General features: G+C 32.3%; 1 protein-coding gene across 3 annotated transcripts in view; it reads right to left on the bottom strand.

The window, feature by feature from the left end:
* AspRS-m (aspartyl-tRNA synthetase, mitochondrial) overlaps nt 1–18,124 on the bottom strand; it is a 141,842-nt gene that overhangs the window by 72,790 nt on the left and 50,928 nt on the right. For all 3 annotated transcript variants that reach the window (XM_035369315.2, XM_085818214.1, XM_035369314.2), the window contains exon 8: nt 17,126–17,230. In XM_035369315.2, the coding sequence (XP_035225206.2) occupies nt 17,126–17,230 (105 nt within the window). The remainder of the gene's footprint in view (nt 1–17,125; nt 17,231–18,124) is intronic.

Raw genomic sequence — 18,124 nt, 5'->3', positions numbered from 1 at the left:
GTTGTATCTTTTCGTGTGCGTTATGTGTTAGCAAACATAAGAAACCTTTGAAGAGAGAAATGACAAAAAGCCTTTCTGGAAGACAGAAATTCATTATTTGATTCACTCAAGAACAAAAATGAAATTATTTTCACAATTAAAGACATACAACTTTCGCATAGAACTGTCATGCACCATACAGAAATGAATTCTGATCTGGCTGATCAGCTGACCAAAGATATTACTAACTGTATTAGCTTTTCCTTGCAGTTGCATTTTTATAAGAATGATTTTTAAGGATATGAGTGTAACAGAAGAATTATTAACAATATTACATCTAAGAAGAAAACACGAGTTGAAGCTGTTTACTGTGCTTCAAAAATACATAAAGGAGAAAATATTCCAATTTATAAAGTTATATTGATAACAACAGATGGGGACTCCATCAATGACCGGCACAGTCAATGGATTTTTGGCTACGTGTATCAAAGATGATGATGTACCGCATTTCCTCTCTTATCACATATGCTCTGTTGTAAAATTCTAAATATGTGTCATGTTATGGGAATCTGCAAAAAAATTGTGAGCTCAATTGGAGAAAAGTCTTCAGAGAAGAATTTTTCGGGCCCAACTAAAAGAAAACAAATCTGATTACAGGGAATAGTTACCTGATGCAGATGTTCCTTGGTTAAGTCGGAGTATATTTTTACAAAGATTCAGGGACTTATTATAACAGGTAAAAGATTTTTTGGAATCAAATGATAAAACATATGTTGAACTTAGTGATAATGTTTAGTTGGTGGATTTGTTGTTGCTATAACAGGCCATCTTAATGAATTGAACTTACAATTGCAAGGAAAAATCAAACAATAGTAGAAATGATCGTTATTTGTTAAAACTTTCAAAAACAAGTTAAAGCTAATATCTTCATAGTTGATGAAGAATGAACTTTAAATGTTGATGTGGATGAAAAATCTGAAAATATAAATTATATATTGTCATTACCTCTTGAGGAAGACAAACTTTTTCTTCTTCAAAATGACATAAGTTTAAAAGCACGTAGTTCAGAACCTAAGAACAACTTTTGGAATCTAATGGACAAAGTAAAGTATCCTGATTTTAAAAAAGTTGCATTTCATTTAACATCATTGTTTGGCTTTACCTACCTGTGTGAATCTCCATTTTCAGCAATGAAAATAATTAAGACAACAAGGACAGGGAAAAGTGGATGGAGCAAAATCAAGACAGTGTATCGTTCCTGTCTCACAGATGACCGCTTAGAATGCAGTGCAAGATTAGCAGTTAGTAATTATATACCGAGCTATTCAAGATTGGTGGACAGTATGCAGACTAAGACTGAAACATATATTTAATATTACTAACTACGAGAACTAACTTTAGATGAAAATGATTTATTTTTAATGTATTTTGAATTGTTGATAAGAAATGCATTACTTGAAATTATTATACTTGTGGCTATTATCTACATTTGTATCTTGCATTTTGCTTTAAATGCTTTTTTTTAGGTAGGGTTAGCTAGGTAAGCACATATTCCGTATTTATTATTAAGTTATAATAAATATTGTAAACCTTATTTTTAGCTCACCACATTTATGCCACTGGGTGGACCAGAACACCTTGAAAAAACGAGAAGTAGCCCATACCCTGGAAGAAGTATGCCCACCCCTGCTTTAGAATGTAACTCTATTTGATAACTGTAAATAGTAAGGTTAAAGTATGAAGAATCAAAATCCCTTTACATAATGCTTAAAACAAACTGCTTAATTTGAGTTTGGTGTTTCATATTTAAAGCATTCAAAATGTTAGTTTTATTTTCTATTATGTATTTTAAACATAATTAAAACTCCTAAAAGATATAACTTATCACAAAATAAAAATATAAACTGAAACATATATTTAATATTACAATAATATTAAAATAAAAATTAACAGATCAATAATCATATTTAAACATTACTCAAGTATTAGATAGGGAATTAACATCAAAGGAATGTTTGATATTACTATTTATCATTTATTAAAATTTTATAAATTTTTTAAATGTTGTCCTATATTATCCAAAAAACTTTTCAAACATAAATTTTAATATAAAATCAAATTATAAATATGATTAATATTTGTTTAAATTATTGAATTGAAATTGTTAAACTTTCACCTTTCCTGTTAAAGGTGAAATGTGTGAAAATGTGACTAGTTTTTGTAAAAATTCTATTCAGGCCTGATAAATATTTTCAAAATATTTTGTTCTTTCATAATGCTAATTTTTTTTGCTTTGGTTTTCATTTATTCCACTGGAAAAAGTTTACAGTTTTCATTAACTGTAAGTTATATTACAGTTAATGAAATGTTTTTTGTGGGAAAATGCCTTTTTAGATTATATTCTTCAGAAATGGAAATAAATTCATTACACACCAAACAGCTTAATCGTCCATATTTGCAATTAAATATTTAAATGTCCAATTATCATTAAAAATTGGCATCCCACATCAGTTTTCCTTTTTTTAAGTAGCTCATCTTATCAACTACAAATTATAGTTTAAATTAAAAACTGTAATAATAATTAAGATGTAGTTATACTTACAATATTTAAAAAAAAAGTTGGTTCTTAGCTAAACTTAGTTTGATCAATGATTTAATAACAATTAAGAAACAATACATATTCTTTGATAACCAATCACACTGAAAACAGCTATCAGTTTCCTCACCACATAGACCATTATACAGTACAAAGTCTTTAATCCGGACGTCCATAATCCAAAATGATCTATAATCTGGACTTCAAAGCTTTCTGCGCATGCGCATTTAATATATAACGGACGGTATAAGCTAGGCTAAAATTACCTAACTATCTATTTCAGTTAATGTTGCAGATTGTGTTGTTCTTTAATCTTCTAATTGGATCCGGCTTATTATTTTTTGCAGACTGTTAGAGCAATTTTATAAAAAGTAAACTTGAACTTTTGATTATGTCAAAAAGAGTTTCCGATTCAGGAGCTGCCAAAGGATCTACAAAGCGAAAGCATGTTTCAATGTCCATCAAACAAAAAGTGGAATTGCTGCAAAAAATGGAAAGGCATATCTGTCTCAAAATTATGTGAGGAGTATAGCATTGGATGACACAAGAAAAAAGAACTTGAATTTTTTGTGGAAGCATCTTAAACACATTACATTCTTTCTTACATTGAAAGAAATGTTTAATAAAGTAAACAAATAAATATTAAGCTTTTTTTTTTTTTTTTTTTTTTTTGTAAATTTTGATACTTTTAGATCATAATTGCTCTTTATTTCATAATTTTAATTTTATAATTTCTGCATGCCATCTTACCAACTTTAAATTGATGATCTATAATCCAGAAAAAGCCCTAATCCGGAATCGCTGAAGTCCCGATGAGTCCGGATTAAAAACTTTGTACTGTTTTATTATTCAAACAATCAACGCCATTATACAGGGTGTTTATAATGTCTCTATACCTTTTTGAGAAATATGTTCTAATTGCAATTTCTTTGGTGGTGATCTCAAAGAATGCTGTCAACAGAAAAAAGAATAGCCATTGTTTGTGCCTGTACGTGTGTATTAACATATCAACAGGTGCAGGAGAACTTCGGCCGCAAATTCAGAAAACAAGCCCTTATCAAAGCAGCTTTAAAACCTTGGTAAACAAATTCAGACGAACTGGTAATGCTAAAAATAAAGACCTTTCTGGGAGACCTTCGATAACGGCACAAGTTGCGCAAAGCGTACAAGAAGCGATTACGCATAGCCCCAGGCATCTACACAAAGAATCAGCTAGGAACTCGGCATTTCGCATACTACTGTTTGGAAAACTCTACAATATCATTTAAACAAGCATGCCTACTACATTCAAACTGTGCATAAGCTTGAAGCTGAGGACTATACAGCTTCGCAAGAGATTTGTTATGATTTGTTGGAAGCTGTGGAGAATGAGAACTTACTGGAGAACGTTCTCTTCAGCGACAAAGCCACATTCCATCTGAGCAGCCACATTAATATGCATAACTGCCGAATCTGGGCTGATGAACAACCAAACGTGTTAGACGAATCTCACCAATACACACCTAAAGTTAACGTATGGATTGGAATAACTAAGCTCTAAAAACCTTTTATGTTTTTAGAAAGGACCATCACTGGAGAAATTTATCTCGATATGTTGCAACAATATCTTGAGCCATAGCTAGTTTCAGATGGCATTATTGACACTACTTTCTATCAACAGGATGGGGCACCTTCCCAATTTTACATTATTGTGCACAATTACCTTAATGGAACTTTTCCTGATAGGTGGAAAGGTTGTCATTCTTATCACTTTTGGACTACAAGATCACCAGACTTAATTTCCCTAGACTTTTTTGTATGAGGTTTTCACAAATCTAAAGTGTACCGAGTGAAGACTGGGAGCATTCAACAATTAAAACAGAGTATTATGGCAGCAGCAGCTGAAATTACATCAACAACTTTACATAAGGTGTTCCACAGTGTAGTGGAACGGTAGCAGTTGTGCCTAGACATTCAGGGAGGCCACACTGAATTGTACTAATTTAGTGTTTCTATTACGTTGTGTTGTCATGTAAATAATTTATATTTCAGAATAAAGCCTATTTAAGCAGAAATGTATAGAGACTTTATAAACACCCTGTATTATTATTCAAATTCAATGATGAAATCATGCAGAAAAATCTTTCCTCACAGTATCTCATTATGACATGCATTAAATGTGCATAGTGCATTAATTTTGTGTTTTCTAATTTCAAAGGCAATCATAAATTAAAATATAAAACTTATGTATAAAATCAGGATAATGTTTATTGCAAAATGTTTGCATTCATATGCAAAATTGTACATCATTCTCAGTTCAGTTCAGTTCAATGATGGTACAACAGGCATCCAACTACTGAGAGTTTTAACCTGTCTAGAAAAAAGCTCAAGGGGTTTCGCAGTGTTGAGAAAATAAATGCTATTGCACTTCTGATACAAAATTAAAAAAACAGACAAGCATGTGCCGCCTTCCGGCGACACAGCGAGATGGTAAAAGTTCTTTGACTTCTTTCAATTAATATAAGTTTCAATTAATGTGTGGAAGCATAATTAATCTTCTTGATTTTCATTTTTGGCAAATTGTTTTCAGCGAAATACAATACTATCAACTACGTGTGCACTGCCAGCCATTAAAATTGCAACACCATGAAGGAAAGCAAATACAAAAAAGATATTTATTGCATGTAAACAGTATGGCATGAAGATAAAATGATTAAATTTGCATGCATTTTGGAGGCTTACAATGGTGCAAAGTTAATAGAAACAGCTTCCACTTCTGGCAGCTAAAATGACCTTCACCCCACTATGCATGGAGTCAAAATGGGCTTGGATGACAGAAATGGGAAACTCATTGCATACTGCTTCAAGTTTATGCCACACTTCATCAACTGCATTAGCTGGAGAGGGGTGGCAAGCCAGTCTCAGCAACCCATGACCAGATGTTTTCAATGGGTGACAGATCTGGAGACCATGCAGGCCAGGACAGCAATCAAATACCCTGTGTATCGAGGAAAGTTAGAACAGGATGTGCAACATGTGGTCTTGCATTACATTGTTGGAACATGGCATTTAGAGGCATGATAGATAGGGCACAACCACCGGACATAAGATGTTAGAAATATACCCATCTATGTTCAACCATGGGAATATACCATTCTATGCCAATCATGGGAGGGCACTGAGATCCTGCGTGCCACTCAGTATGACCCTCAGCAATCCATTGATTCTATATTCGCATGACAGTGTGATTTGCGACATCACAGAATGATAATCTACACTTCTGGGAGGCAATGATCCTGCCTCTATCAAATTTCAAAACTTGCTGATAAGCATTTCCTTTTCTTATTCCAGGCATAACACGATATTCTGAGCAAACTCAAAACTTAAAGCACTTTCCGAATGAGAAATCCACAATACAACTTTTCTTTTATGCAGTACTTCAGATACGTTTCTCCCTCTTGCAATGTCTAAATGTGCTGAAATATCCCAACTTCTTCATCCTGTCATGTGATTTTGGCATTCATCAGATCATTCCTTCCTGGTGTTGCAATTTTAACGGCCAGCAGAGTAATACAGTAAGCAATAAAAGGTGATAAAAAACTTTTAAAACAGTACTACTTTCAGTTAAAATATTTTTATTCATAAAAATTTCAAAATTATTAAAATATTCCCCATTTTATGCATTTACATAGCGGGCCAGACTTAACAACTTCGTAGACCACATGTTGCCCACAGGCCAGGAGTTGCCCATGCCTGCTCAAGCAAATGAGCCGGTACAGTTAAAGATATTGTAAAAGGTATTTGAGATGTTCAAATTAAGAAAAATCACAATTTGAATTTTAGAGAAAAATATACTGACAAAAGTAAAATAATTTTAAAAGTGTGTTCTTTATGTCAGGATAGATTTTTTGTTAAACTCTGATATATTCATCTTCGGTAATTAAATAAAAGTAAAATAATTTTAAAAGTGTGTTTTTTATGTCAGGATAGATTTTCTGTTAAACTCTGATATATTCATCTTCGGTAATTTTTCTTTTAATGCGAAACAAATGCACTAAAAAAAACTTAACATTATCAAATTGCTGATCTAATACTGATGAAACAGAATACTCAAAAATATCAATAAACTTCCATGTACATGTTTCTGTTCATTAACCATGATGCCCAGTCCTAACTGCCTCACCAATGGTAAAGACTGCTTAATGCTGAAAGTCTGACTTGAGTTCAATTCCAGGCGAACAGGCTGGCTGCAAGGTTAATTTTCATAGTAATTCCTTCCCAAAGGCATTCTATCCCCTGGGCAGACAGTGCTCATGTTCTTTGCCATATTCAAATAATCTAATTCAGTCCTGATTATAAGAAGTAGCTCTCCACTGTTGCGACTTACTACCGTACATGCCATTCAGCTCACTTAACTACTTATATTTAAAATAGTTTAAAGTTAAATTATAATGTAAACAGAAATAAAAATATTTAACTCACACATCTGCAAAACAAAAAGGCATAATAAGTATTCATAAAATATAAGAATACAGTACAAAGTCCGAAATCCGGACGTCCATTATCCGGAATTATCTAAAATCCGGACCTTAAAACCATCAACAATGTATTTCTCGTTGTCTTTATGCATGCGCATCTGATTCAGCCCCCTCTGTGCATAATAAAACATCTGGAGAGTCTCGATTCTTAATTTTACTTTGACACTAAATAAAATACCTTGTTATTAAAGAAACAATCATTTTAGCATAAATTTGTACAATCAGTAATTTGGCTCTGCTGCAGAGTATCTGCTTGGCGCACATCTCAAACTGAAACATTCTACATGGATACATCGTTGATCTGATGCTAATCTGGTGAACCATTATTTATTATTACTTCATCACCGCATGTTTATCAACACATGGCAACTTGAGTAATGACTCATGCAGCAATGCCTAAACAATTTTTTTATGTTAGTAATTGAATAATAAAGGAGTATGGTAACCTTTTATGTTGACATTATGTTTGGCGATGATTACAGATTTAAGTTAAATGTGTTAAAAAATGTTGATGAGGAAAAATTTAACAAAAATTTCTTTCCATATGCTAAAAATAGATTTTGGTGATGATACTCATGGAACCAAAGATTACATTTAGGGCTATTTGAATTAATAATAACTGATTTGTTATTCACATAAACCCAGAACCAGTGCCAGCTTTTGTATGGCCCCACCGAGTCACAGAATTTAGGAGCTACAGAGACTGCATCAGACAATAAGATATCTAGCACCGGCTCTCAATAAGGCTTAAGTATATGTGGGAATTTATTTATTCAGAACTCTGATAAGCCTTAAGCATGTGCAAGAAATAGACATAAGTATAATAAATAACTAAATTAATACAATTCAAGCTTAATTGTCTCAGTGTGCGATAGAAGCAAGATAAATTTTAACGAAGCAACTTGTCGTTAGTCGCCAAGCTCATGATGCATATCCAATAGTGAAGGATAGCTAATTTGATAATTATAGCTGCTAATTTTAAAGGTTTTCTGATATCGCAAAACAAAGGTGAAATTTTCCAAATTAAGGATTTTGTTAAGAAATCTGGAGAAGTGGTAATAAATGAAGATGATATAAAAGAAGTTTTTCATTGTGATGACAATGCTTCTAAATCATCAATCAATTAATGAATGGCAAAATCTGTAGTATGGTTCTAGATCCAGAAAATACCACTACTGATAGTGAAGAAAGTTACAGAGAAGTAACTGAAAACGAGAAAATTTCGATTGACAAGTTAGTCTGAATCCTCGAAACAGCAGTTACAGAACTTCAACAATGTAACTAAACAAGAGGTTATTTATGTTTGTTTACAGAATTAAAGAGAAAGTATTAGCACAAAAAACGAAGCAAGTTAAACAACTTACATTGAAAGAAATGTTTAATAAGGTAAACAAATAAATATTAAATTTTTGTTGTAAATTTTAATACTCTTTAGATCATAAATACTTCATTACTTCATAAATCACAATTTTATATTTTTAATTTTATAATTTCTACATGCCATCTTACTAGATTTAAACTGATGATCTAATATTCAGAAAAATCCCAAATCTGGAATTGCTGAAGTCCCGATGAGTCCGAATTTCGAACTTTGTACTGCATTTTAATTACACAAAAAATAACTAATTCTTTAACATGTTAAATTTCATTACAACTAGCAATAGGAAATAAATTAAAAAGAAGGGAATTAACCCCTCCATGTTGTTTTCTCCATTTCTACTAAATTCAAGTGTTACTCTGAAAACTGAATGAATGCTGTTTCAGATGATATCAAAAGATAAACACACAAATTATGTAAAAACAATTTCTTTGCTCTCGTCTAGAATTCCAGCCCTTTAAACATTAAAAAAATTACAGAGAGTTTAAATTAGCTTAGAGAGTTATGTTCTTAAATATGCACTACTTGCATTAAATGCATATTTTACAAAAAGTCACATAAATCACCGCCATTATTTGATTACTTTTATTAGTGGAGAGTAAAATTATCATTAATTTCAGATGTGTCCTTCTTGATAAACAGATTCTTTGTTGGTTTTTACACTGTGGAAGTTAAGCAATGAATTACATTATGAAAATTCTAATATGTCTATGATATCAGGTACAATGAGTTTAAACTCATAATAGCAGTTCGGTTTGAAGTATTGATTAATTATAATCCATTTATGAGAAAAGAACAAAAGGTACACTTTCAAAAATGCTTTTCAATAGTAAACCACATGTTTTTCTTTTATGTTATAAAAACATATTCTCATCATAACTGTTTTTCACATCAGACCGCTGTTTTAGTTTAAAGTTTGTTTCTATTAAAAGCTTTATCTATTGACATGATCACAAGTTCAATAATACAACCTAGGTTTAAAAGAAATTCGAGGATTAATGCAACAGAGTGTGAAAGAACTGTCAAGAAATTTGCATTGTGCTCCCAGATGCAGCAGTTACTGTGCAAGAAACAAACAGCCACAATAATTGCATCACATCTATGAAAAGCAGCAAAAGAAAGTTATAAAAATCATGTGTCCACGTCTTGTTGTATTTGAACAACAGAAAGCTAATATAATTTTTTATTTGCAACAGTTATAGAAGTGTGACAAATGTAAAACAGATACAGAAATATACCTAAGATGGAAAGAAGTTCATGCTCAAAGATATTTTTTAAAAACTGTGTACATATTTGTAACAGAAGAAGTTACTTCAAGATCCAATCCATTGTCAGTGGGCATCCATTGATAGCTCACACAGGTTAAAAAATTCAAAATGTTTGCAATTCTTTGTAATGATTTTGGTAAAAATAGCTTAATGATAGTCTGTACACCACATTTTAATCAATGAAATCTTATTCATTGATCTGTTTCCATTTTTGATTTCTATAAAAGAATTACTACTGGAAATGAGAGAGACTGCATAGTATGATTCCATAACAGCAAAACAATGCTCATATGTGAATACAGAATGAAGAAGTATCTGTTGGTATGCATATAGTGATGGACTGTCGCCAATAGCGCGATAAACTGTATGAAGTGGAAACCCTTCAAAAGAGTTGTGTAACACACTTATTCTTCACACTTACTTTTCTCGCTCCTTCAGGAGACAGTGATATGACACTCTCTGTAATACAACTCCTTTTTCAATGTATATATTTGGAATACTAACGAATTTTGATCTATTTTCATGTATTAATAAAGAATGTGTTTTGTGATCTTACAATTTCCGTCTACACCTAGTTTGGATTACAAGTTAATTAGGTATGATCTTGCTTGAAACGGCGCTGGATACAATGTAAGAAGAATAATTTTGCTCTCTATTTGTATTAATTTGTTGTGAAATTTTGAGGCTATAAAATGTTTTACAACAGAAGATTATGAGTCCTGAAGAAAAGATCATAGCTAATTAAATAATAATAAAGAAAAAAACTATAAAAGCTAAACTGCAGTTTCATATCAAAACCGAAAATTAATTTTTTCGACGATACAAAAATGTTGAATTCGAGTCAAATGCAAATTGCAAAACTGAATTCCAACAATTACTCAACATGGAAATTCAAAATGCAAATGCTACTAATAAAGGAGGATTTTTAGGATGTAATCGAAGATGTACCTCCAAGCCCCATTACAGAACAATGGAGTAAACGGGATCGGCAATGTCGAGCGATGATAAATTTATTTACCGAAGACAGCCAAATAATTCACATTAAACATGAAACTACTGTTAAAGCCACCTGGGAAAAACTCAGGCAGGTACATGAAAGGTCTAATCTTTTAAGTAAACTATTTCTTTTGCGAAAGCTTTACAGTTTGAAGCTTGAAGAAGACGGAAATATGCAAACACATATAAATACATTACTGGAGTTAGTCGATAAACTCAAATCAATAGGTGAGAACATAAAAGACGAACACGTTTCGGCACTTTTGCTTTGTTCAATGCCTAGTTCTTACGATACGCTCATTACGACTCGAAGCGAGAGCAGAATCGAAATTGAACCCAGAATTCTTAAAAGGGAAATTAATTGACGAATTTAACAAGAGAGTTGAAAATAATTCATCAGATTCAAAGGAATTTAAAGCCTCATTTCAAAACAAGACAAAGAGAGAAAAGTTTTGCTCATATTGTCATAAAAATAACCATTTTAGATCAAAGTGTTATCATCTAAAATCGAAACAAAAAAATGAACCGCGCCAAAATTCAAAGAAAACATACGCGGATTCTAAAACACGGCAAGCAAAGAATGTAGGTAACCTAGTGATGAATCAACAACAAACAAAGATTAAAACACCGGAAATCGAATCCATATGTGACAGCGTCGCTCTGTCTACTAACTACACCCTACATCAATCATCCGAGAGTTTTATTTTCGACAACAGAGCAAGTAGCCACCTGGTAAGTAATAAGAAATATTTCACAGTATGTAAACCCATAAATCCGTCAGATATTATAACTGCGAATTGGCAATGTATTAAATCAATGGTGATAGGAACTGTCCTTTTAAAACATTAAATGCTAAACAAAAAATAACCAAAGTTCTCTTATCGGAAGTTTTATACGCTCCTGAATTAAAAACAAATTTAATCTCAATTGAGAAGATAATGGAAAAAGGACTTTCGGTTTTGTTTAAAGGAAATAAATGTATGATCATGAAGGGAGATCAGATTATTCTAGAATGTCATGCAATTAACAATCTTTACCAAATTAAACCAATAGACAGGAATAATGAACCATCAGCTCATACAGCATTTCAGTGCAAAAATGAGAACTGTGTTCAGCTTTGGCATAGACGCCTTGGTCACAGAAACGATGACACAATCAAGCAACTTGTACACAAAAAAACTCGCTGAAGGAATTGTAAACATGATACCAAATGCATTCAGTGCATAAAATGTAAACTAACCGATTTTCCGTATCCCAAAGAATCAAAATTCAGAGCATCTAAACTGCTAGAACTCGTTCACACTGACGTTTTAGGACCAGTACAAACACCATCTGTCAGTGGATACCTATACTTCGTAAGTTTTATTGATGATTACAGCAGGTTCACAATGATTTAGCTAATGAAAAAGAAAAATGAAGCAATTTCTAAACTAAAACAATTTATTGCTCTTACAAACAATAAATTCAGGAGAAAGGTCAAAATGCTAAGAAGTGATAACGGTGGTGAGTACACAAGTAAGGAACTTGAAGAATGTCTTATAAAACATGATATAAATAATCACCAGCTTACTGTACCATATTGTCCAGCACAAAATGGAGTCAGTGAACGCAAAAACAGGTCTTTGATGGAGATGACAAGATGTCTTTTAGCTGACACAGGTCAACCTCACAGATACTGGGCCGAAGCAATGCTGACTGCAAATTATTTACAGAATCGTATGCCTACAAAACCAAATGCAAAAACTCCATACGAATTGTGGAATAACAAGAAACCCAACCTCTCTCATCTGAAGACTTTCGGGTGCAAGGCTTTTGCTTACATCCATAAATCTAAAAGAGGTAAACTGGATGATACTGCTATAGAAGGAATACTCGTCGGCTAAGACAGCAGAAGTCAAGGCTACAGAATTTTAATTCCTGGAGACAAAATTATAATAAGTCCATCTGTACGATTTATTGAAGACATTGAAACTAATGAGCCTGTAAGCATCTATTTAAACCAAGATGAAGAAAATTCTAAGGAAGAAAGCTCAGAACATGTAGAAATAAAAATAGAAGAACTCGAAGAAGAAGAAATATCAGAACACGAAGAGGAACCTTTGGAACTCAGAAGATCAAACATACTCACAAAAGGTAAACCTCCTGATCGCTACTGATTCCATGCCAAATATGCAATCTCCTCCGAACCCAAAACTTGGACGGAAATTCAAAGTTTGGAAGAAAATGAAAAAAGATAATGGCTAACAGCTGTTCGAGAAGAAATTAATTCACTTGAAGAAAACAATACTTGGGAATTAGTTGATTTACCGAAAGAAAGAAAACCAATAGGATGCAAATGGTCTTTCAAGACAAAGCTCAATGCAGAAGGAAAAATTGAAAGATACAAAGCCAGATTAGTCGCAAAAGGATTTAGCCAGAAGTTTGGATTTGACTATGATGAAACCTTTGCTCCTGTAGTAAAATTCATAACGCTACGAACCTTCCTATGTGCAGCTTCGTATAAAAACATGTCTGTCAGACATATCGATGTCAAAACAGCTTTCCTTCATGGTGAACTAGAAGAAATTTACATGACTCAACACGAAGGATACTCAAAAGCTGGAAATGAAAATAAAATTTGCAAGCTGAAGAAATCCATATATGGTTTAAAACAAGCCGCTAGAGCTTGGAATCTGAAAATTGGAAAAATACTTCTAAACATGTCATTTAAACAAAGAAAAGCAGACCCATGCTTGTTTTTCAAAAACATCAATGGAAAATTCACGCATATAATATTATATGTAGATGATATGCTTATAGGAAGTGAAAGAGAAGAAGATGTAATGGAAACAATCCAACAATTGAATGCTAAATTCGAAATCAAAAACCTAGGAGAAGTCACCTACTACCTCGCCATAAACATTGAAAGATTTAAGGATGGAACTTTTGCCATAAACCAAAAGAATAAAATCGAAAAAATAGTTCAAAAGTTTGGACTTCAGAACGAAAAACCAACATATACGCCAATGGAAAGAAATTATTGCAAACTAGAAGCTGAAGATGATAATACAGAATATAGACAAGCAGTAGGGGCATTATTATATACAGTCAAAAGTCGTTAATCCGCACTCGTCGGGACTTCGGCGATTCCGGATTATAGATCATCAGTTTAAATCTGGTAAGATAGCATGCAGAAATTACAAAATTAAAAATATGAAACCGTAATTTATGAACTAAAGAACAATTATGATCTAAAGGGTATCAAAATTTACAAAAAAAAAAAAAAAAAAAAAAAAAAAAGCAGCTTAATATTTATTTGTTTACTTTATTAAACATTTCTTTCAATGTAAGTTGTTTAAGTTGCTTCGTTTTTTATGTGATAATACATTCTCTTTAATTCTATAAACAGACATAATTTCTTGTTCAGTTACAAAGTTCCACTGTTCAAGTCCTATAATTGCTGTGTCTACCGACTAATTTGTCAATCGAAGTTTTTTTGTTTTCAATAATCTCTGTCACTTTCTTCGCTATCGGAAGCGAATTATAATGACGAGGAATTTGATTTAAATCATATCAAAGACGGAATACATCGAGATGAAGTACTACATTTAGTAAGGAATTATAAGCCAAATAAAATAAAAACATCTGCCCTGAAGATAAGAATAGTGTTGACAGATCAACATCCAATTCATTGCGCGCCGCGGCGTTAAAGATAAACGAAGTTTAGATAAACAAACGTTAAAGTTTAGATAGACAAAGGATATGCCTTTATCCATTTTTTGCAGCAATTCCACTTTTTTTTTAATGAACTTCGAAACATACTTTCGCTTTGTAGATACTTTACATATTAATAAATATATATCAGAAATTCTATTTGACATAATCGAAAGTTCAAGCTTACTTTTATAAAATTGCTCTAAAGGTCTGCAAAAAATAACAAGCCAGATCTAATTCGAAGATTAAGGAACAACGCAATCTGCAACATTAATTGAATTAGATAATTTTAGCTTAGCTTATACCGTCCTACCGTCCGTTATACATTAAACGTGCACTCGTAAACGTATTTTGCGCTCGCGCACAAGCATATTCGCAGCCGTAAAGGTCTTACGCGCATGCGTCAACGTGATGCATGCGCAGAAAGTTTGTAGCTTTGAGGTCCGGATTATAGGTGTCCGAATTAATGACTTTTGACTGTATTGCAACAATCAGCAGATCAGATATAGTATGTGCAGTTAATCTACTGAGTAGAAGAAACGAAAAACCTCAGAAAACAGATTGGAATGCTGTCAAGAAAGTCATTCGATACTTGCACACAACTAAAGACTTTAAGTTGGTCTTTAACAAAATTCAAGAACCTATACTAACTGCATATTCAGATGCAGATTGGGCAAATGACAGAACAACAAAAAAAATCCATTAGCGGATACATATTCAAACTAGGAAATAACTGCATTTCATGGAACAGCAAACGTCAAAACTGCATTGCACTATCTTCAACTGAAGCAGAATATATTGCAGCAGCTAATACAGCAAAAGAAGCACAATGGCTGTTAAATTTGCTTAAAGATCTAGGACTAAAGCAAAATCTACCGATTACTCTCTATGAAGTTAACAAGTCATTCATCAAACTATCACAAACAGAGAAAAATAGCTCCAGAACAAAGCACTACTACTTGCGTGAACTTCAACAAAACCGGATCCTGAGCCTAGACTACTGCAGAAGCTCCGATGTGATTGCGGATCTACTCACCAAACCACTAGGCAAACCTGTGTTCGAGAAACTTCGAGAATCGCTGCAAATGGCGATCCTGCCCATCAAGTAGGGGTGTTGGTATGCATATAGTGATGGACTGTCGCCAATAGCGCAATAAACTGTATGAACTGGAAACCCTGAAAAAGAGTTAATTGTGTAACACACTTATTCTTCAAACTTACTTTTCTCACTCCTTCAGGAAAGGACAGTGATATGACACTCTCTATAATACAACTTCTTTTTCAATGTATATATTTGGAATACTAACAAATTTTTTAATCTATTTTCATGTATTAATAAAGAATGTGTTTTGTTATCTTACAATTTCCGTCTACACCTATTTTGGATTACAAGTTAATTAGATATGATCTCGCTTGTAATGGCACTGGATACAAGGTAAGAAGAATCATTTTGCTCTCTATTTTTATTAATTTGTTGCGAAATTTTGAGGCTATAAAATGTTTTACAACAAAAGGTACAAACTTTCTGCGCATGCGTCAACGCATGTGCGTAATACCTTTACGCATGCGCATTTCATGTGTAACGGACGGTATAACCTAAGCTAAAATTATCTATCTATTTCAGTTAATGTTGCAGATTGCATTGTTCCTTAATCTTCGAATTGGATCCGGCTTATTATTTTTTGCAGACTGTTAGAGCAATTTTATAAAAGTAAGCTTGAACTTTCTATTATGTCAAATAGAATTTCCGATGCTGGATACTGCTAAAGGATCTACAAAGTGAAAGCATGTTTCGATGTCTATCAAACAAAAAGTGGAATTGCTGTGAAAAATGGATAAAGGTATATCCTTTGACTCTCTAACCATTACGAACTCAGCACTATCCTTATCTTCAGGGCAGATGTTTATATTTTATTCGGCTTATAATTCCTTACTAAATGTAGTATTTCATCTCGATGTACTCCGTCTTTGATATGATTTAAATCAAATTCCTCGTCATTATAAATATCACGAATACACATCAAATAGTTTTCTGGTTGCAATTTTCTAATTTTGACTATGTGTAATGTATGCTTTATGCATGCACGCATTGAAAGAAATGTTTAATAAAGTAAATAAATAAATATTAAGCTTTTTTTGTAAATTTAGATACCCTTTAAATGATAATTGCTCTTTATTTCATAAATTATGGTTTCATATTTTTAATTTTATAATTTCTGCATGCCATCTTACCAAATTTAAACTGATGATCTATAATCAGGAAAAACCGATAATCCGGAAGTCGCGAAGAGTCCGGATTAAAGGCTTTTGACTGTATCACTATGAGGCTTTAATAACTCCTGGCAAACCATCAGATAATTGAGTTGCCACAGTCTTCTTTTTTCTCAAATCTACTGCCCTGTGAATATTTCCTTTTTTCCAAGGATGAAAGAGACTCACACATACAGTACCAATTGGCCAAGCAGTTATGACAAAGTAATTTGCTTAAATACCAGCAAATATTTTCTAGAACTGTTGAAAGGATCTTCAGAAATACAAGAAGCTCTACATGGGTTTTGAAGAAAACATATAATAACTATAATTACTTACTTTTCATACTTTCTAGCAGCAGAAATCTTGAAACTTTTTCAAACATTGCAATAGTTAATAAACTGAAAAATTAAACACTTCAAAAAAAATACACAAACAAAAAACATACTTGTGTAAATTCTGGCTGTCGATCAACTTTAGTTCCTTCATTTCTGTAACAGCGAGCAATTTGGAAGTATCTATCCAGTCCTCCAACCATCAACATTTGCTTGAACTATATAAGACAATATTTTAAATTTCATACCAATTTTTATGAAACAACAGTCAGTCCAAGATTCAAGATTCAAAACAAATTAAATGCCTCAAAATTGGCATCAAAATAGTTAAATCCAAAACTAACATATCAGAATGTTTTTAGGCACTTATATACATTTATTATACATATGTAGAAAAATTAATTCCATATCAGTTTAAAACCATCTTATAACATAAAATTTAATCTCATATATTATATTTTGTAAGTAGCAAAAACATATCATCACTTTTGGAAAAAAAAAAAAAAAAAAAAAGATAATCTCTTTCAATTTCATTAAAGAATAATATGTTCATTTATTCATAAATTTTATTTAAAAAATCTTTCACTAAAGAAATGTTACATGCATTAGAACTTAAAAAATGAAATTTTATGACTAAAATGATGAGCCATCAAATATTCAGTTATGCAGACTATGCTTTACATCTTCCCTCTTGTATGTTAACTAAACAAATTTTGGGGCATAACTTTTTTTTTTTTTTTTTTTTTTAAATTTTCACTTCATCTTTTTCTTAGCACATATTTAACTTTTAGTACAGTCCTATGAAGAAGGAAAAATATCACGATAGAAATTTCCACTTTTAATGAAACTACATTCACAGGCAAGGAAATAATTACAATTTCAAGGCCCCAGGATAGTTAACATCTTAATGCTACAATTACTAAGCTGTTTCCCCCCTCAGCTTTGATGCATGCTATATAAATAGGTTTTACCAGATGTTCTTTAATATCCTGAGCATCTAATGGCTTAACATGTTCTATACATATGTTCAACAGGCAAAATATCTGTTAACCTTGCTGGCCAAGAAATAGTTAACCTTCCAGCATGTGCGCATCATATATTTTATGACATCT

The sequence above is a fragment of the Stegodyphus dumicola genome, chromosome 1 (assembly GCF_044657685.1).
Source record: "Stegodyphus dumicola isolate Sdum_Otavi_A_Nest chromosome 1, ASM4465768v1".
NCBI classification, from domain to species: Eukaryota; Metazoa; Arthropoda; class Arachnida; order Araneae; family Eresidae; genus Stegodyphus; species Stegodyphus dumicola.
This window is presented reverse-complemented; position numbering and strand designations above follow the sequence as displayed.